General features: G+C 40.6%; 1 protein-coding gene across 1 annotated transcript in view; it reads left to right on the forward strand.

Moving 5' to 3' along the window:
• The window catches only part of dop1b (DOP1 leucine zipper like protein B), a 28,217-nt gene extending 14,110 nt beyond the window's left edge, over positions 1-14,107 (forward strand). The window contains exons 16-39 of the mRNA XM_079820847.1: positions 49-119; positions 844-1,041; positions 1,253-1,405; positions 1,487-1,587; positions 1,715-1,905; positions 2,685-4,344; positions 4,479-4,578; positions 4,974-5,144; positions 5,261-5,386; positions 5,477-5,611; positions 6,366-6,421; positions 6,649-6,753; positions 7,168-7,234; positions 7,328-7,481; positions 7,636-7,718; positions 8,011-8,120; positions 9,366-9,515; positions 10,326-10,387; positions 10,484-10,612; positions 10,710-10,846; positions 10,973-11,028; positions 11,110-11,247; positions 12,388-12,520; positions 12,621-14,107. Of these exons, the coding sequence (XP_079676973.1) occupies positions 49-119; positions 844-1,041; positions 1,253-1,405; positions 1,487-1,587; positions 1,715-1,905; positions 2,685-4,344; positions 4,479-4,578; positions 4,974-5,144; positions 5,261-5,386; positions 5,477-5,611; positions 6,366-6,421; positions 6,649-6,753; positions 7,168-7,234; positions 7,328-7,481; positions 7,636-7,718; positions 8,011-8,120; positions 9,366-9,515; positions 10,326-10,387; positions 10,484-10,612; positions 10,710-10,846; positions 10,973-11,028; positions 11,110-11,247; positions 12,388-12,520; positions 12,621-12,866 (4,532 nt within the window). The 3' untranslated portion in view covers positions 12,867-14,107. The remainder of the gene's footprint in view (positions 1-48; positions 120-843; positions 1,042-1,252; positions 1,406-1,486; positions 1,588-1,714; positions 1,906-2,684; positions 4,345-4,478; positions 4,579-4,973; positions 5,145-5,260; positions 5,387-5,476; positions 5,612-6,365; positions 6,422-6,648; positions 6,754-7,167; positions 7,235-7,327; positions 7,482-7,635; positions 7,719-8,010; positions 8,121-9,365; positions 9,516-10,325; positions 10,388-10,483; positions 10,613-10,709; positions 10,847-10,972; positions 11,029-11,109; positions 11,248-12,387; positions 12,521-12,620) is intronic.
• Positions 14,108-20,512: the final 6,405 nt, after the last annotated feature.

Below are 20,512 nucleotides of genomic sequence, written 5' to 3' on the forward strand. Positions count from 1 at the left end.
TATGCTGATGTAGCATGTCACAGCACAGGGATGTGTTTTTCTCTTCAGGTATTGAGGGAAGCCTTCCTGAGTGGCTGAGGTCCTTGATGACTCTGTGTTGCCTGACGAAAGACTACCAGGTACGAGGCGGAGATTGAAAGGGATCATTCACCCAGAAAATATTAAAATTGTCATTATTTACTAACCCTCATGTCATTTCAAACCTGTGGGAATTTCTTTCTTCTGTGAAACACAAAAGAAGATATTTTGAAAAATGTCTCAGTATTTTCTACAATAGAAGGTACTGGACTCAAGTTCCTGCAGAGAAAAACAAATGCATACAGGTTTGAAAAGACATAAGGGTGAGTAAATTATGACAGAGTTCTCATTTTTGGGTGAAATAAGTATAATGATCCTTATTATAGACATAAACAACAATAGAATTTCCTCCATTCGATATTCATAAACATAGGCATTGAGGTGTTAATGTTAATGCAGGGTTTTTGTACTGTGATCTTAGTTTCTGTTTCCACCGTTAATTTCTTTTTAAAATAAGCTACATTTCCACACACTCCATCTTCCTATGATCTGAGAAACATGTAGCCCCGCCCCCAAACTCACACTATTGGTTGAGTCAAATTTTGACCTGTCAAACAAACAGAGCAATGTTTTGATAGCTATGCACTGTTTACACTCTCCAGGAAAGTTAATCTACGAATGGATTACTTCGAGTTGCCTCTGCATAATGAATTGGGATAGGACAAATCATTTTAACATGGAACAATTGACTACATCTTTTATTGTTGCATTCTAAAAACTGAATCATTTGATAATACATCTTTCTTTTTATTTATGTGCCTTTAGGTGCAGCATGTTGCTATCTCCTCTTTGTTGGAGCTGATCAATCACTCTCAGTCTTTAGCCCTCGTCATTAAGGATAAAAACCAACGTTATAAGAACTCTGATGCTAACCCACTGAGCGGACAGCTGCAAATGGTCACCCTGCCTCCCATCTTCCCAGCTGTTCTCAAAACTTTGGAGGATTCCACAGACTTTTACCTGGTAATGCACTTTGATTAACATTTCTTATAGCTTCCTTGTTCTGTCGAAATGTATTGTTTTAATAACATATTATGAGATTTCAGTCTTTCTCCATTCAAGTTGTCTACATTTAAAAAAGATTGCTGCCTGTGGGTTTTATCAAGATGGCCGCTGAGTGATCTGACTTCCTTAAGTGACTTTGGTTATTGTCTTCACTTTAATTCTCTTGTAGCGTGTATCTCAGGTGTTATGGGCTCAGTTAGACACCGAGCGTCGAGAGCATCACGTATCTTGCGTGGAGCTCTTCTATCGGCTTCACTGCTTGGCTCCATCTGCATCCATCTGCGAGGGCATCATCTGCTTAGGTTTACTCAGTGGAGACAAGGTACTGGGGAAACTTCATTTAATACATTTTACACACATTCAGCAGAAACATTTAAACTGTTTGTGTATGTGTTCATTTTAGGTTGTGTGTTTGGAGGCGCTCCACAGGTTCTCAGTTTTGTGGCACCTGACACGAGAGATCCAGACAAATCGCAGCACTTCTCTCAACCGCTCCTTTGACAGGTCATATACACCATATTCCTTATGTAATTATTTATAGAAATATTATAATATTTCTTTCTTTATAAAATTCTCCCTCAATAGCTTGCCTTAACTTAACTCAATGTTCTCTATATCTTTGTTTTCTCAGGTCTTTGTTTGTGGTACTAGATAGATTGAACAACCAGGATGGTAGTGTTAGGGCCGCAGCACAGAACTGGTTGGTGCGGGCTCTTTCCCTCAGTGATGTGGTCCGTATCTTGGAGCCAGTGCTACTCTTACTGCTGGACCCGAAAACGCAGAGATCACCCATAGAAAGCGTCAAAAAGAATCTTTCTGTTGGTATGGAATCAAGACACAAAAACATACACCAGATCAATACACACAGAGCCTGAGTTTTGAAGTAACGTTTTTAGGTCTTGCTAATTAAAACTATACAAAATTAAGTAATACAATTTCAAATCAATTTATTAGTAATAAAACTTAAATTGTATAGGCAATTATAATACAGAGTAAACTGGATTGTACCTCTACATATAAAATAATCAATATAGTAATTTTCACAAATAGTGTTCAAGACAGATAGCAATAGCAAGAATTCATTCTTGTTCTTGATTCGGCCATTCCTCAGTTTAGGGTCAATACGATTTTTTTTTTTTTTTTAAGAAAAAGAAATTAATACTTTTATTCAGCAAGGATGCATTAAAATGATCAAAAGTAACAATAAATGCATTTATGTTACAAAACAATTCTAGTTCAAATAAAGAATTTTCTTTAAAACTTTCTAATAATCAGAGCATCCTGAAAAAAATATTTCCATAAATATTAAGCAGTTTAACACGTATTAAAAATACATGTTCATTGAGCAGCAAATTGACATAGTATAATGATTTCAGAGGGACCATGTGACACTGAAGACTGGAGTAATGGCTTCTAAAAATCACAGGAATAAATTACTTTTTTTTTTTATAATAAAAAATATATATATACAAGTTAAAGAATGGAGCACCTTGTCAATTGAAATGTTTGTTTGTGATAGAGTACATTATTTTAGGGTAATGGAAATTATGAATTTATGATATTTGTTCTAGGTGTCTGATTCTACTGTATATGTCGTTTAGGTAATTTAAAGGCACTGAGCTGGAGAGACAGATCCATCACAAAAAGTGCTGAAGACAACATGACGCCCGGTTGCCAAACAGAAGAAAGCTTTGTTAGTCGCATCACCATAGTAGACCGTGAAGCACTGTGGGCGGAGTTGGAACGAGATCCAGAACTAACACCCACAGACTCCCCAAAAATGTCCCGGAGTGAGAGTGAAGACACTGAGGGTGAGGACGAAGAAGTAGAGGAAGAAGAGGAAAGTGAACACACCGAATCTGCAGACACGAGTGGTGCTCAGAACTCCACCGAAAACTCGACCTCAAGTTCCGCCCCTTACTTGCAGCGACATGACGGTAGCGTAGAGGAGGAGGGTGTGACAAACGGCATACAGAGGGTGGATTCAGAACGAACACAGGTTTCTGATTCGCTCTCAAGTGATGAAGACGATGGGCAGTTGGAGGCCATGGCTAAATGCCGGATGCTGAAGCGACAGCGGGAGAAACGTGAGGCGGTGGATTCACTGTTCCGCCATGTTCTACTCTATAAGCAGCAGTACGAGAGCAGGCGAATTCTCTATGCCTTCACTATTTTAGAGACCATCCTCCGGACAAGTGCAGGACCATTTGTGGAGGCTCTATCCAGTACTTCTCTGGACTGCAGCTCCATTGCCCATCTCAACCTCATCCAGAACCTTCTGCAGAGACACCGTCAGGCTCAGGATGGTGGCAACTTCTATGGGCAATTGCAGATCTCAACTCCACCAAGTGGAGCCACTCCTGACCCATCCCAGCCACCCGCTTCTCCTCTCCATTCACCATCTTCTCCTTCTTCTCCACCAACTCTCCTGCTAGAGCTACTCACTTCCCTTTGCTTGCGCTATCTCCGCTCTCACTATCCCTCCTATGCTAACATTCCCAATTGCCAACTCCAGGCCAATCGGGAGGTGCAGGTGAAAAGTGTGGAGGTGCTGACAGAGTTGATGATCCAGTTGGTGAGGGTGGCCCAGCAAGTTCAAATTGGAGAGTCAAAGGGAAGTCTGGAGGCTGTCCGCAACCTTCTTTGGGGCTACAAGGTGCAGCAGTACGTCCTTCTCACGCTTTCTGCCTCCATGTATGTCTGCCAGAGAGCTGATCGGCCCGACCAGCACACATTGCCTGAAGAAGACCAAATTGAAGACGGAGGGGAGATCTCGGAAGAGAGTCTGATCAACTTTGGCCGGGATGGGACCTGGGCTGAGCACCCGCTCCAGATTGCCCTACTGAAGCTTCTGAAGGTTCTTATTGTACTGGAGCACCACGTGTGTCCACCACACTCCAAGGCACAAGATCACGATCAAAGCCATTCCAACCCACAGCGACGTGCTGAACCACCCTCCTCAGCTTTGGCTCGAGAGTGGCAAACAGCTGTGATGTTCCAGCAGTCCATCAAAGCAGTGCGTTATGTAGTCAGTCAGCCTATCACCGCTCAGGGCATGTTTGTGTCAGCAGCAGCCCGAGCTTTGCACCCACAGTATGGCTGCGCCATGCACCCAGCCTGGGTGACTCTGCTATGTGAAGTTCTACCTTATTTAGGACGATCACTGGCCATCATTGTCTCACCCATAATTGCCCAGATCTGCAAGAACCTGGATGAACTGGTTAAACAGCACGAGCACGATGGAATCAAGGCTTCACATAAGTAAATAATGTGTGTGGTTGTTTGCGCTTGTGTGAGAGTGGGTGCACATGAACTGTGTGATAAGGTGTCAATACTTACTTGTTGTTCTGTTACAACCATAGCTTGAATTGGGTGTATTTTGTGGCTTTCTTTAGTGGTTCCTTAAAGAGGGAGAACATAGCGCCTGACTATCCTCTGACACTACTGGAAGGACTGACCACTATCACACACTACTGTCTTCTAGACCACAAGAAAGTAAGACATGCAAGCATCCATGAAAGCAAATAGTGGAAGATCCTGGCATAGGTGACATAGACATTTGCCTAGTGAGGCAAAATCCTCCTGTGTCACTCTCATAGCTCTCAAAGTCTGTTCACACTGACTACATTTCTGAATCTGAAGGTTGCAAAGATACTGTATTGTTAGTTGCTAGTAGGTGTATAGCATTGTGGGTTATTTTTAAAAACTGTCTGCACCATAATATTCAACCAAATACACCCATTTTCCTGATGTACATTCACTGATGTACAGTTGCAATTAAGTCTGATCTTGCCATGGGTATCAAAAAACGCCAGGATCACCACTGAACAATGCTTCAAAACACTAATGTTACTTATGTTATAATTTTGTGTGTGTGTGTATGCCTGTAGGCAACTGCTGGCTGTGACGTTCCAGACCTAAGAAATGCTAGCAATGCCATTCTGGAGGAGTTTCCACACATGATTAGCAGCATGGCCTTACTCTGGGGTGTGGTCAAGGGCTGTGACTCCGCCCGGGGCAGCAAATCCTCACCCACTTCTGTGTACTTTAAAGGCACAAAGGTATATCTAATACTAATAATAAACGAAAATGTTTTATACAATGTTGTTTACTTAAAAATCATGCCGTGTTGTTGACTGCTTATTGGTGCGTATGTATGTTTTTTGGTTCTCTTTAGATCTTGAGGCAAAAGGTTCTGGAGTTCTTAATGCCATTGACTCAGCAGTTTGGGGTGCAGGTCATGGCCTCTGTGGCTGCTGTATGGAGTAGCAGGAAGAGCCGCAAAAAACGTTCCAGAAATAAGGTTAACAATAGATATCAGAATGCAAAAATGCCATTGTCACACAATAGACTTGATAATGTTTTTAAAATTTGTTTGTGTGTTCTTGCATAGATTTTACCAGATGCTAGCGATTCTCAAATGACCTTGGTGGACCTAGTGAAAGCACTAAACACACTCCGTACAGACACCATACTGCAGCTCATCAGAGAGGTGGTGAAGAAACCCCATCAAATCAAAGGAGACCAGGTATTGCACTTACACACATGCACACGTTTACTTCGCTATTTAAATTGGGACATTTCATTGATTTCTATTGTTTTTATATACAGCTAGTTATAAATAATATAGCTTAACCCTAAGCAACAAAAAATGTTAATCAGCTTTTTTACTATTTAAATTTTACAAACTTTTACAAAATTACAAAATTTTACAAAATTTATACAAACAAGGACATTCCTAAAAGGAGATTGTCAGATTTGGCTCACTTCTGGTTATAAATTTGTCCCCAAAATATGGTCAACTGGGTACACGCACATACATACATACATACATACATACATATACACACATACATACATATACATACACACACACACACACACACACACACACACACACACACACACACACACACACACATGCAACTACATTATGAGGACATTCCATAGACTTAATGGTTTTTATACTGTACAATCTAACCCCCTAAACCTACCCATCACAGAAAACATTCTGCATTTTTACATTTTTAATAAAACATTGTTTAGTATTTTTTAAAGCTATTTTAATTATGAGGACATATGAAATGTCCTCATAAACCACGTTCACGTTGTTACGTGTGTACCAGTGTAATACCCATGTCATTATACGAATTTGTGTCCTCATAAATCACATAAACAAGCACACACACACACACACACACACACACACACACACACACACAAAGTTATTTAACTATAAAATTACATCATGTATTCATGTTCATTCTCTTTCTCACTATCAGAAGACTACTTTAGTTGACATTCCAATGCTACAGTTCAGCTACGTCTACATTCAAAGGTAAACGTTTCCATTGACATCATCCTCGATTTTAATTGGACCCTCTCTTATTTGCTATCATATAATGCCATTTACTGTAAAATGACCATAATCCAGTGAACTGTGCAATCCAGTTTAAACAAATAGCTAAATAAGCTATTTGCTTTTCATTGTAAGATTCAGTATTCTTCTACAAGGTAAGCACAACAGTGTTTATGGTATTGTCCTTTTTGGCCCTTTTTTTGCAGTCTCACTGCTCAAGCTCTTCAGGAGAACATCAATCCTCTTCTCTGTCTGCTCAGAGAGTCTGCCCAGCTTAACCTCGCCCCTCCTGGACACTTCTTGCTCCTCGGGTGAATAAAATAACATGGTCACTATTATGTTTGCTCATACTTGGTGTTAGAGATTTCAATAAACCCTAACCCTAAATATTAACCTTTTGCGCATAACTTGTCCTGCACCATTTGGTGCCAGTACGACTAGTGCAAATTTACCAGTACGAAACCACCTAGCAACACCTTAGTAACCACATTGAAACATACTAATAACAAAATCAGAACACATTAGCAAACACATTGCGATGCCCTGGAAACCACTCATAACACCTGCATTGCCTATTTTTTTAATGCAACATTTTAAAAAAACACAGTCAGAAAACTTAAAGATAAATAATAACTCTAACTCTAAAATTATTGTTGTTGTTAGATACCATTTGAAAGGTAAAACATCTTTTGAAACACTGATCTCTGTTTATTTTACTGTTGCAGCATCCTTAATGACTGTGTAAATAGACTTCCCAATATCGACAACAAGAGGGATACTAAAGAACTGCAGGTAGGATAGATACAGTGAGAGACAGCTAAACCAGAATCATTGATATAGTAGAAATGTCAAAATATGTTTACATAGTAATTGTAACCTCAACAGGAAGTGAGCCAGCGCATACTAGAGGCGGTGGGAGCTGTGGCCGGCTCGTCTCTTGAGCAGACTAGCTGGCTGAGCCGTAACCTGGAAGTGAAAGCACAGCCTCAAGTCTGTCCTGAGGGAGATGAAGATGACCATGATGGCAATGAGTTTGATGGTAAATCTATGCAGAAATGCATATGCTTACAGTATAATGCCCATTTCTGTATTGCCAACATAATATGAAAATAAGACCGCCTATCTGTATTACCTACTTCGAAACCAACTCCGTAGTTGTTCTAAAATGTATTCTTCTCATGTCTTACTCTCAGAGTGTGCTGGCCAGGGGAGCACTATGGTGTCATCTTCAGTGCCATCTGTATTCAGTGTACAAGCTCTGGTTCTTCTGGCTGAGGTAAGGGACATACAGAAATGCACACACAGCTAAATGGCTGCATATGCTTAAGAATTTATTGCAGTAATGGAAAAGAAATGCAAAAATAAATCTCAGTGTTATTACTTTGATGCAAAAATAATATACAAAATGCAGAAGTAATGATAAAATATAATTGTATTAATTAAATTGTGATGTACTACACTATGGCTTTATTTGTTTTATATAGATTTTAGTTTTTTAAATGGACAGAAACTCGATGGAGACACGCAAAAATAACCAGTGTTCCCATTTGTGCTCATTGTGTTTGTAGGTTCTGGCTCCTCTTTTGGACATGGTCTATCGCAGTGACGAGAAAGAGAAAGCCGTGCCTCTCATTTCCCGTCTTATGTATTATGTTTTTCCCTATCTAAAAAATCACAGGTGAGTATGCCAACGATGCACTTCACTTGAAATTATACACTTGTGGTAGTGATCAATACTGCTTAGTATTTTATTCTGAAGCTTTGGTCAATTTATCATCACATGACTGTGGTGTCAGATCGTTTTGATTTAAAACTAGGGGTGTAAAGAGATCTTGCAATATTAAAAATGTTCTCGTCGATGTGAAAAGCTCACAATATCATCATGACGGAGTTGAGTTTTGTGGCAAAATATTTTACAGTGCTTGCATTATATTGTTCTGTCTTTTACTGCATATGATACTCAGAAAGTAGAACTAAATTGACCTTCATTACAAGATGATATATAATAAATGTCATATATAAACAGTCGAATCAGGCATAACATTATGACAGGTGAATAACGCTGATTATCTCTTCATCACGGCACCTGTTAGTGGGTGGGATATATTAGGCTGCAAGTGAACATTTTGTCCTCAAAATTGATGTGTTAGAAGCAGGACAAATGGGCAAGCGTAAGGATTTGAGCGAGTTTGACAAGGGCCAAATTGTGATGGCTAGACGACTGGGTCAGAGCATCTCCAAAACTGCAGCTTTTGTGGGGTGTTCCTGGTCAGTGGTCAGTATCTATCAAAAGTGGTCCAAGGAAGGAACAGTGGTGAACCAGCGACAGGGTCATGCCTCTTGGGGAGTGAAGGCTGGCCTGTGTCAAACAGACGAGCTACTGTAGCTCAAATAGCTAAATAAGTTAATACTGGTTCTGATAGAAAGGTGTCAGAATACATATTGCATCACAGTTTGTTGCATATGGGGCTACATAGCCACAGACCAGTCAGGGTGCCCATGCTGACCCCTGTCCACCACCGAAAGCACCAATAGTGGGCATGTGAGCATCAGAACTGGACCACAAAGCAAGGTGGCCTGGTCTGATGAATCACGTTTTCTTTTACATCACGTATGGCCGGGTGTGTGTGTGTGTGTGTATCGCGTGTGGGTCTAGTGGAATCCATGCCTCAACGGGTCAGGGCTGTTTTGGCAGCAAAAGGGGGACCAACACAATATTAGGAAGGTGGTCATAATGTTATGCCTGATCTGTGTATATTTCATCATTGAAGACTTCTTCAAATTAGTGTTAAAATATCCTCTCTTCGCATTGTCATGAACCCAATATCGTGCATTGTTTTATCTCATGAGCTAAGTGTATCACCACACACTTATTTAAAACTGTCCATAACTGTTTCTCAATTTATATCTCTCTATCTCTCAGTGCCTATAACATGCCTAGTTTCTGTGCGGGCGCTCAGTTGTTGAGCAATCTGAGTGGATATGCCTACACTAAACGAGCGTGGAAGAAAGAGGTGCTGGAACTCTTCATGGACCCAATGTTTTTCACAATGGAGTCTTCATGTTCCTGCCAGTAAGATGGATACTTACACAACACTCTAAATTTTGATTATTACACGGCTCTGAGGAATACTTGACTCTGATTGGTCGATCGTGCCATCCAGCGGTATGTAATCCCCCGATAACAACCGGTAAAAAGTGATAACAGGCTCATCCAGGTAATTGTCACTGAAGTTGCTAGGAACGTTTTTTCCTCGTAGAAGTTTTTTTTGGTGAGCTAATAAAATATTAAAACTCAATTCAATACTTTGTGTAGTTATTTAATTGTTATCAGGTATTGCGGACTTGCTCACTCGTTTCATACAAACGCATCTCTGCTGTTTTGTGTGACGATTGTTTTGTACACTGTAATGGATTATAAGATAAAAAGGTATGATTTTTAAAACAGTTTCATTTCAAATCAATATCTTTTATCCCCATAACTATTTATGTGGTGAAATACAGTGTAATAAGTGATATGACTATACCATATCCTCTAATGTCCGTCTAGTTTGAAATTTTGCTAGCAACTGCTCTCTCCATAGAAGATTTGCATTTAAAGGGCTAATAAAAAATTTCAACAGATAAATATATTATGTCTAATTATTTACTTAGGTGGCAAATAGCCATGTAATAAGTGGAAAAAAACCCTCAGGGTGATGATCACCCTTTCAGGGTTTATTCTGCGATAACAACCGTCTGGATGTGCATTATCCCTTACTTAACAAAGTCATGCTCATAAAAATCAAAATAGTCAAATTGTTTGCATGGTCTATATATATAGATTGCTTGGCCTATCACTAGTTTGACCTTGAAGCCACTAAACTCTCATATTGTGCTTTAGTTGGAGATCCATCGTAGACCATCTTTTGACTCATGAGAAAACAATGTTCAAAGACTTGATGAGTGAGTATATGTACATATTTCTGCTTTAGACAGTCATTTGTTGTATGATCAGTGTGTTGACTTTTATTGTGTGGGTTCATGTTGTACCATATGCAGGCATGCAGAGCAGTTCTTTGAAGCTCTTCAACAGCGCTGAGCAGAAGCCTATGCTATTAAAACGTCAGGCTTTTGCCATGTTTAGCGGAGAGAATGACCAGTACCACTTCTATTTGCCTCTCATACAAGGTATTACAGAGTCTGTGTAGAAAGCAAATATAGGTTACTTGTAATGTAGAAAAGGAACAATTTCAAGCTAATACTTTCTTCATCAAATATATTCTAGAGCGTCTAACGGAGAACCTGCGCGTGGGTCAGACTCCATCAGTGTCAGCTCAGATGTTCCTCATGTTCCGTGTTCTCCTGTTGAGGATCTCGCCACAACATCTCACCTCTCTCTGGCCAATCATGGTCACCGAGCTGGTAAGAAATATGCCAGTGGTCCTCTCTTCACAATGAGCATTTGTTCTTTGTTTTCAAATGCTTAATCAGTTGCTTTAAATGTCCTTTGGTTGGGTGCAGTTTGAATATTTATGTTGAATATTTCAGATCCGCATTTTTAACCGCCTTGAGAAGGCACTGCTGGATGATAAAGAAGTTTCAAAGTGAGTCTTGCTTGATGACAAAATGCTGCCAGTATATATTTTTTCCCTCAATTTTCATGGAAAAAAATCTTTCCTTTTCAGGAGTAAATTGCGGGCTGGCCATGACAAGAATGGTCTACTGTGCTTCCCTCAGGCAGAGTTGGACATGTACCTGTCAGCCTGCAAGTTTCTGGACACTGCTGTGTCCTTCCCTCCAGAGCAGATGCCTCTGTTTCAAATGTGAGACTCATGTGAACTGTGTGTATGCACGTTTGTCAGCGTTTACTCCTGCCATACCTGTGATAAACGACAAGAAACAGTTTAATTGAGCACTATTATAGATGTTTTTATGAATTATTGTCAAATTTTATAAAATTCTAAAGAACAGAAGTAGTGGTTGGACATTCTCTGATAGTCAAATGATCAAACAAGTTTTTTTTAAAGAAATTAATGTTATGTTTTATGTCTCTTGAGCTATATTAGAATGATTTCTGAAGGATCATGTGACACTGAAGACTGAATAATGGCTGCTGAAACTTAAGTTTTGCTATTACAGAGATAAATTACATTGTAAAATATATAAAAGTAGAAAATGGCTATTTTAAATAGTGATAATATTTAACAATTTATCTTATTTTTTACTTTGTTTTTGATCAAATAAATGCAGCCTTGGTAAACATGACACTTCTTTCAAAAACAATAAAAAGTCTTACCGAACCCGACATTTGAACGGTAGTGTGCGTGGGGCTTAAAAGGTTAATTCACCCAAAAATTACATTATTTACTTGCCCTCACGTCTTTTAAAGTCGGTGTTCTCCATACATTGAAAATGGGCAGGATTTTTTTCTGCCAAAGCTTAGTCTAATAAGCACCATAAAGTCCATATGACTTGTGTGCTATATTCAAATCTTCTTTCAGTAACTATATTATAGACTTGAAATATAGCACACAATTAGGACTACTTTATCAATTTTATTCCACTTCTATCCTTTTGTGGAGCTTGGCAATATATTTGATAGCCCATTTTCATTGTATGGAAAATAAATGGCTGACATTGTGTTCCATGGAAGGAAAAAAAATGAACAAAACTATTCTTTTCTTCCTTTTGTTTATGCATCTAGCCTCACAAATACCTTTTATTTAAGGTACAGGTACCTTCAATTATTATAAAATGGATAACTCCTTATTAGGTCTTTTTGACCTTTTTAACCTAGGTGGACAGTCATGGCAGCTGTTAGTAATAGATCATTGGGTTCCGTATTATTTCTAGGTGATCTGTCATTCCTGGCCCAACATAAATGACTTCTGATATGCTGCACACGTACCTTTACTGTACATGTCATGATGACCTGTTAATGACTTGCCAATATTTATTTATAGGTATCGCTGGGCTTTCATTCCTGAAGTAGATGTTGACCATTATGTTGGACCAGGAAACACTCTGCTGGAAGGGGAACAAGAATGTAAACCCCATATTGTTAGGATACTGGATGGTATAAACCGACGCTATGGGGTAAGATCTCCTTATACAAGACATGCTTTAATGTATCTGTGACGCAGTTACAGAAGTAGACACAATTCTCAGTCTATAAATATTTTGATTATGTGTTCAGGAGCTGAATGGAACAGCGGGAGAGTCGAGCACAGATCAAGTAGAGTTTCCTTTGCTCACACTGCGTTCCCTCTGCTCCATCGTGGATCTCATCCCGTTCTTCAGCACCCTCTGCTGCTCATTTAATGGCTCCTCCACACACCTCCCACATTATGCCGCGGATTACCCACCGCCCAGTAGTGATCAGGTCATGAAACGGCTAGAGCACATAATTGAAGGAGAGTTCCTTGATGGAATGGACAGTTAGATGATAGATCACATTCTCAAATTCTGTATTGCTTTTGTAATTGGCTTCTCTTCAAACACAAAAGTGCAATGAATTTCATTGTAGCATTATAGTTTACATTAAATATAAAAAAGGTCCCTGCTAATTTTAATCAATGCACGTCAAGCTGTTGAAGGTCTCTATAATGTTATGACCCTTATGAGTCGTACACGCTTTGAATGTATATCATCTTTGTATTATTATTTAATTTGGCTTAAGGCCCGTTCACACCAAGGACGATAACTATAAAGATAACTATATTAGCGTCCACACCAGCGGACGATATCGTTCTGTTTATTCTAAGTGCATGCTTGTCTGTCACTTTAAAGGCTAGAGCTTGTTACAGCAGGATGGATTCTGATTGGCTGTCAATATTTTTTTCAGCTGAATAAAATCATTCTGAAAGTGAATCCAATGATATCTTTTCTCTGTGCTGTTATCGTTATAGCTGTGGTGTGAACTCTGCTGTTCTTTAAAATTGAGAACGAGTTTTAGAACTATATCTTTATCTTTATAGTTATTGTCTTTGGTGTGAACGGGCCTTTAATGTCAGTTTTCCAAGCATTCTGTTCATTCTGTGAACATTCCATTACTTTTTTTTTAACTGAATGAACCAAATGAATGATTATTTGGCCATGTTTCAACGGCCATAATGGTCACAACAAACAGATAATTGTTTGGTCCATGGCATTTTTCAGTTGTGTTTAGGGCTGCAAGTCATTTCTTGACTTGAAATCCCTTTGCAGTATTTTTACTTCCTGACCTGGATATGTATATTTTTCTGTATGGCTTACATCTATCGGTTGGAAAATATTGACAATGTCTTTTGTTTATCTACCAGTATCTATTTAAAAGATTTTCTGTTGCTTTCTGTATGTCTTTTATTTTGCTATATTTCCACACTCGCTTTAAATTAAGAATAATATGTGTCTTTATTCTTGTTATGTGGTTATTGAATATCTTCTTTTACTCTGTGTAGAATGAATACTTGCAACAAAGGAATTGTAAAGCACATTTTTATTTCTGTACCTAAGGGAATGTTTTTGATCCATGTTTGTGTTCGTGATCATCTGTAAGACCTCAAGGATGTTTTTATGCTGTTGCTTTCATTTTAGAGTGCACCTGATTTGGCAGTTATAGTTTGTATTTAATGTTACTGCTAGTATGCTATCTTGCCCTTTGATTGAAGTGCCTAAAAATAAATGCTCTAATTATGAAACATCTTTACTTGTTCTGTAGTTACTATATGCAATTGTGCCATCAAAACACTATTGTAACCCCCGTTACAATACAATAATACAATACAATACAATAAGAAGTGCTACAATTTCTGCCCCTTCCTTGTTGGGGTGGAAGATGGGACAGGGCTTTACGCAGAAAAGGTCACAACTGCTGTTTCTTCTGACCCATACAGTGCGACTATTGGATAACACTGGGAAAGCATGCCTTTTCCAAGTGGAAAGAAATGCTACAGAGACCACATCCTACTGGGAGGTGTCAAGTGGAAGTTACACACATGGATTGACCATTAGGACAGTGCTACATGTGGTAGATTCAGCCTTGTTAGGGTGAAGTCAATACCGAGCAGAGACGCAGAGTGGAGTCTGCTTAGGGAAAGACACAAGCTCACAGACAGGGGAGCCATACTGTGGAAGAAAACACTTTGAATCGCCGTAGGGATCACAACATATGGGCAGCTAGCCTAGCACAGGGGTCAACCAATGGGCGTACTTACGAGTGTTAGGCCTGGCAACAGACGTCTCCGATGCCGCAGGGTGCTGGAGGAACTCCAACAGGGTTTTGCCAGCTGGGGAACTCACATGAGGAGCAAGATAAGCGCACATATCCGGTCTTAAAAGGGGAATGGCTCAGCAAGCGAGACACTGACAATGCAGTTGGGGTCCCGTCCAAATGCCCACGACTGCATGCCCGTTATACATGGCACCCCATCCGGTGGCAGAGCCATCTGTTGAGATGATCGCATGCCTGGACACTTGTTCTAGGGGAACTCCTGCCCATAGAAATGCCTGACCACGGGCTGAAGGTTTGGCGGGTGATTGCCATCCGGTGCATGCCTCGTTGCCACACCCATCTCAGGATTCAGCCATTAAGCCACTGCTGAAGCGGCCTCAAATGAAGCAATCAGAGCGGAGCTGGAGTTACTCCAGCTGCGGATGATATACGCCCCAGGATCCTCTGAAATAGTTTCAGTGTGGCCGCCGTCCTGCCCTTGAGCTTGTTCAGGCAGTTCAGCATCGACTGAGCACGTTCCTCCGTGAGGTGTGCTGTCAGGTTGACTGAATCTAACTCCATACCGAGAAAAGAGATTCTCTGCATGGGGGAGAGTTTGCTCTTTTCCCAGTTGACCCGAAGCCCCAGATGGTTGAGGTGCTGGAGCACCAGGGGCTGGATTCAAGAAACATTTTTAAGAATAAAATTCTGCCAATTTCTTCTTATTTTCTAACTCTTGTAATATTTTGCATTCTTTCAAAAGAATGTTCTTATCTTTTTTCTTAAAGGATTAGTGGAAAAAATGAAAATTTCCTGATAATTTACTCACCCCCATCTCATCCAAGATGTTCATGTCTTTCTTTCTTCAGTCGAAAAGAAATTAAGTTTTTTGAGGAAAAGATTCCAGGATTGTTCTCCACACCATTGACTTCCATGGCAACCAAAATGTTGAAGGTCCAAATCAATGCCGTTTCAAAGGGCTTCAGAGGCTCTGCGCGATACCTGACGAGGAATAGGGTCTTATCTAGCGAAACGATCTGTCATTTTCCCAAAAAAATGAACATACTTTTTAAAATAAATTGCTTATCTTGCGCTGCTCTGCGACGTGCCAAGGATTGGGCAATCACGTCAGAAAGCTCAAGCTAGATGTAGGTAGAAGTACCGCCCTCGTGTTTACAAAACGCACATGCGAAGACTAATGCAAAAAAAAGGTAAAACAACGATGTTGGATGATTTTGAAGTTGAAGATGAGTGAAGAAGAGTGTTTTTTTGTAAAGGGCGTTTGTATTAGTCCTCGCATGTTCGCTTGGGGCGGTACTTCCGCCTACGTCTAGTGTGACCTTTTCGACGTGATTGCGCAATCCTTGGCACATTGCAGAGCAGCGCAAGATGAGCAATTTATGTTAAATTTGTTTTTTTTTAAATGACCGATCGTTTCGCTAAATAAGACCCTATTCCTAAGACAGCTGCATCTTAAGACAGGCTCTTTTAAAATAACGATTTTAATGACATGGCACATTAAAAACACTATGCCGAGTCATTAACTCCCGTCAAGCCAGTCACAACGAATATGGTCTGCACATGTATTATGATATCTATGGTAATCTGCAGGCAGTGCAAAAAGACGGGCTTTGAGGTGTTTTTCATTCAGCGAGTCTTCAGCAATAGCCGCCTTTCAATAAAATAACACCAAATAAATTTCTTCTTCTTAAGTAATAAATTAAGACGATTTCAAATATTTCAGAACTTGAACTGCACTTAGGAACATTCTTACGAACTTAGAATTTTTCTTAACTTCTTTCTTAAGAAGATTTTCGCAAATTTGGCCCCAGGTGTTTGCACAACTGCTCTGGCGAGTGGGCCAGTATGAGCCAGTCGTCGATATAGTTGAGGAAGAGGAACACCCTGTTCCCTCATCGGAACGAGAGCCGCCTCCACAACCTTCATAAAGATGCCAGGCAAAAAACCTAGCCCGAAGGAGAGGACTTTGTACTGATATGCTCGACCCTTGAACGGTCTGTGTTGAAGGAGAATCGAGACATGAAAGTATGCATCTTTCAGTGCAAACCAATTTTGTAGATGGATGCATTTGAACATTTCTGCATTAGCATTTTGAACAGGAGCTTGTGAAGGGCCCGATTCAAAACCCGCAGGTCCAAGATTGGCCGTAACCCACTGCCTTTCTTGGTTACAATGAAGTAGGGGCTGTAGAACCCTGAATTCATATCGGCTGGAGGGACCGGCTCTATTGTGTCCTTTGCCAGTAGGACTACGATTTCTGGGGCACTGGGACCAGCAACCTCATCCGGAAGCTCCACAGTTTGCTGTGCGCTAGAAGAGTGAGGGGCCCACAGAGATTGGCTCTGTGGGTAAGCCCCCACTGTGATCCTCAGGTCACCCTGGCTATTCACAGAAGTAGCCCTTTTCTGATTATCACCTCGTTTGAGGGATGCAAGTCTCGCCCGCAGCACCGAGCACCTTTTATGAGATCTTTAAAAAGAATAAAATGACTCCAATCATAAAGTTATGTTGCCTGGTGTTTGTGGCTTATATATCCTAATATTGTGTTGGTCCACCTTTTGCTGCCAAAACAGCCCTGACCCGTCGAGTCATGGACTCCACTAGACCCCTGAAGGTGGGCTGTAATCTGGCACTAAGATGTTAGCAGCAGATCCTTTAAGTCCTGTAAATTGCAAGGTGGGGCCTCCATGGATCAGATTTTTGTTCAGCACATCCCACAGATGCTCGATTGGATTGAGGCTGGGGAATTTGGAGGCCAACAACGCGTTGTGCTCCTCAAACCATTCCTGAACCATTTTTGCTTTGTGGCAAGGCACATTATCCTGCTAAAAGAGGCCACAGCCACCAGGGAATACCATGAAAGGGTGTACATGGTCTGCAACAATGGTTAGGTAGGTGGTACGTGTCAAAGTAACAGCCACATGGATGGCAGGACCCAAGGTTTTCCAGCAGAACATTGCCCAAAGCATGGTCCAGTTCTGATGCTCACGTACCCACTATTGGCGAACTAACTAACTAGAGGTGAACTAATCAATTCTGTTTCCGGGACTGCATGCATTGCATATGGGGCTGTCACGGCCCAGATCAGAAACTGATGACGGAACTAACGACTTGAACCCAAAGACACGAGAGGTGAACTAATCTTTCCAGGGAACAGACGTGATAAATGTGAAGTGACAAAAAAAATAACGACTCGGATTCGGAGGTGAGGTGAAGTAACAGACTGCATACCCTGAAGACCCAGCTAAGCATTTAATTAATCATTTCTTTCTCAAAGTTGGCCCTGGCTGCATTATAATTCATTTTTTATTCCAAATGTGATCAACATTTGCGTAAGTAGGCAGATGTGTTGGGGAATATAATGTGACATTTTAATTATATTCTGCTGAAATTAGAAGACGTGAAGACGTGTCCCCCTCAATATTGGAAAATGCTGCATGTGTCCCACCAAAAAATTAGCCTATACCGCAGGACAAAAACTGTAGCCTACATTTGAAACTTTTATTTTGAAAGCGTGACAAAGAAGATATTCGGTTTTGCCAGCAAGTCAAACCCAGAGTGATAGGGCAAACCTTCCCATTTCATGCTGTTTGAAATCACCATTCGCCACTCACCAGCTTCATATTCTTCACTTTTCACCTATAGTCGGACTCACTCGGAGCATCTGATTGGTAGAGAGAAGCAGGCCCGGACTGGCCATCGGGAGCACCCAAGGGGGTAATCCAGCCCCCGGAAAGTGAATAACTTTACATCTGAGGCGTTTAAAGACTCCATTTGTCCATTGTTTATTTCTAAAGAAACACGACAATGTATAAAAGGCTCCATTACCTTGTATCTTACACTATCGCCCCGTAGAAGCCGTTTTTGTAAAAATAGTCTAACGATTGCGTCATCATAACCACACAACTGGCGCACAGTAGAGAAATTACCGTATAGACCCAAAGAGAAGCTCGCAGGCAATCTTTTACTATGCAAACTATGCTTTTACTAATACTATGCAAAATGACAAAATAATTAATCAGAATACTTCCCAAAAGTTGCTCCTGCTCACGCTCTCCGTTTCTGCAAGATTCGGTGATTCAGATTTCACTTAGCACAACTACTAGAAGACTTACAACTGTCAGACAGGTTGCTCACGTCACAACTACGTCGTCAAGCTCACTCTGAAGGCCTGTACACACCGGGACGAATATCGCGCGCGCTTATCGCCAGCTTTTTTCGTGATGTTTTTTGCCGCGTCTTGAGTGTTCACACCCAAGCGATTTCCACTGGCGATGCGCCGAGTGAACGTGCAAAATCAGTAGATGCGCTCCCGGTACACAAGGCGGTGCTGCGGCACTTTACGCTTCTGACACTCGCTTGTCACACAGAAGAAGATAGACAGTATTTACGTGCTTGCCAAAACCAGAGACATATTATGTCTATGGCCAAAACCATTCACAGACACTTTTTACTAACTGGCAGGCAGCATTAGCAGCTCATCTTCTTCTTTGTCTACTTACTACTTCTTCGTCGTATCAATGCGTGCTCTGCAAGACCGTTTTGTGCTCGAGCGCCACCAAGTAGTGTTTTACTGTCACTTCAGCAGCTCCAGGCACGTGAACAAAAGCGCCAATCTCATTGGTCGGCCAGTTTTTAACGCGCCGCGTCAAAATAAAATAACGAACCCGAGGTATTTTTTTTAAAAAATGATGTTTTAACGCCTGACGTTTTTCGCGTCGGTGTGCACACTCACATTGGTGCCCTTTGTTTAGTCACGAGGCGTTAAACGTCGACGATAAACGCGCGCAAAAATCGTCCCGGTGTGAACAGGACTTGAGGCTGCGCAGTACGCTCAGCCATCAGGAAGTGAGTGCTTCTAATTGCCTTCACTTTTCCCCATCGAAGCCAATGGGGTCACTGTGTCCATTTCTTTTACTGTCTATGCTTCTAATTGACTTCACTTTTCACCGTGGAAGTCTATGGGGTCGCTGTGTCCATTTCTTTTACTGTCTATGGGAGCACCGGGTGGCCTGGCAAATGATTTGGCTTGCTGCCCTCTTTCTTTCTCTTTTTAATAATTTTTATTTTATTTTAATTATAATATTATTGCATTTTTAATTATATATAATTGCCCCAATGCACTAAAGTGATAATTCTCGAATTTGGCATTTGAAAATAAATCGAAAATAAATCATGAAACGGTTCATCTTGACTGACAACTGAGGTCGCGTGAGCTCTGAGTGTCCGCCAAACCGTTTCAAACAGATCAATTGCTTATCAGTGCTCTCAAAGCTCTCAAAGATGTAAAATTACTGACCTCGATCAGGGCTTCAAATGCAGGTCAGTTTCACCTGTAAAAGGCTACTGTGGGTTTGTCTTCTTTAACGTAGCTAAGTATTAAACTGCTAGCAAATGTTAGCAGTAGCACCCCATTACTCTAGTCATTAAAAAAAACTGTAAGTTATGCTAAATTACATCATTATTATCTATACACGGGTTTCCTGTTTACAAACATTACAGGGTGCGTGCGCATCCTGGAGGCAGAAAGACAGATCGCTTAGCTGGTCCGCTACTGCAACAACCTTAAGTATTGAAGCTTTCCTTATTGTTTGTATATAACTGCTGACTCAATAAAACGTGATTTTAGTTGGATCTGTTTGTCTGTCTTTAATTTTGCAGTGTTGCTGTGATACATGTATGAATGATCATGTTAGGCTAGTAATGTACTAGCCGCATCTAACTTACTGGACAGCGCGAATTTGTTTTTATTTACGCTAAGCTTGTTAACGTTACTTTACGACCTGCCACATTTCATGACTGCACATATATACACAAAATACTAAACTGTAAATAAAATATTTGACAATGGATTACGTGGGAAGCCTTAGTACCTC

The sequence above is a fragment of the Gobio gobio genome (genome assembly GCF_949357685.1).
Source record: "Gobio gobio genome assembly, chromosome: 7".
Taxonomy (NCBI): Eukaryota; Metazoa; Chordata; class Actinopteri; order Cypriniformes; family Gobionidae; genus Gobio; species Gobio gobio.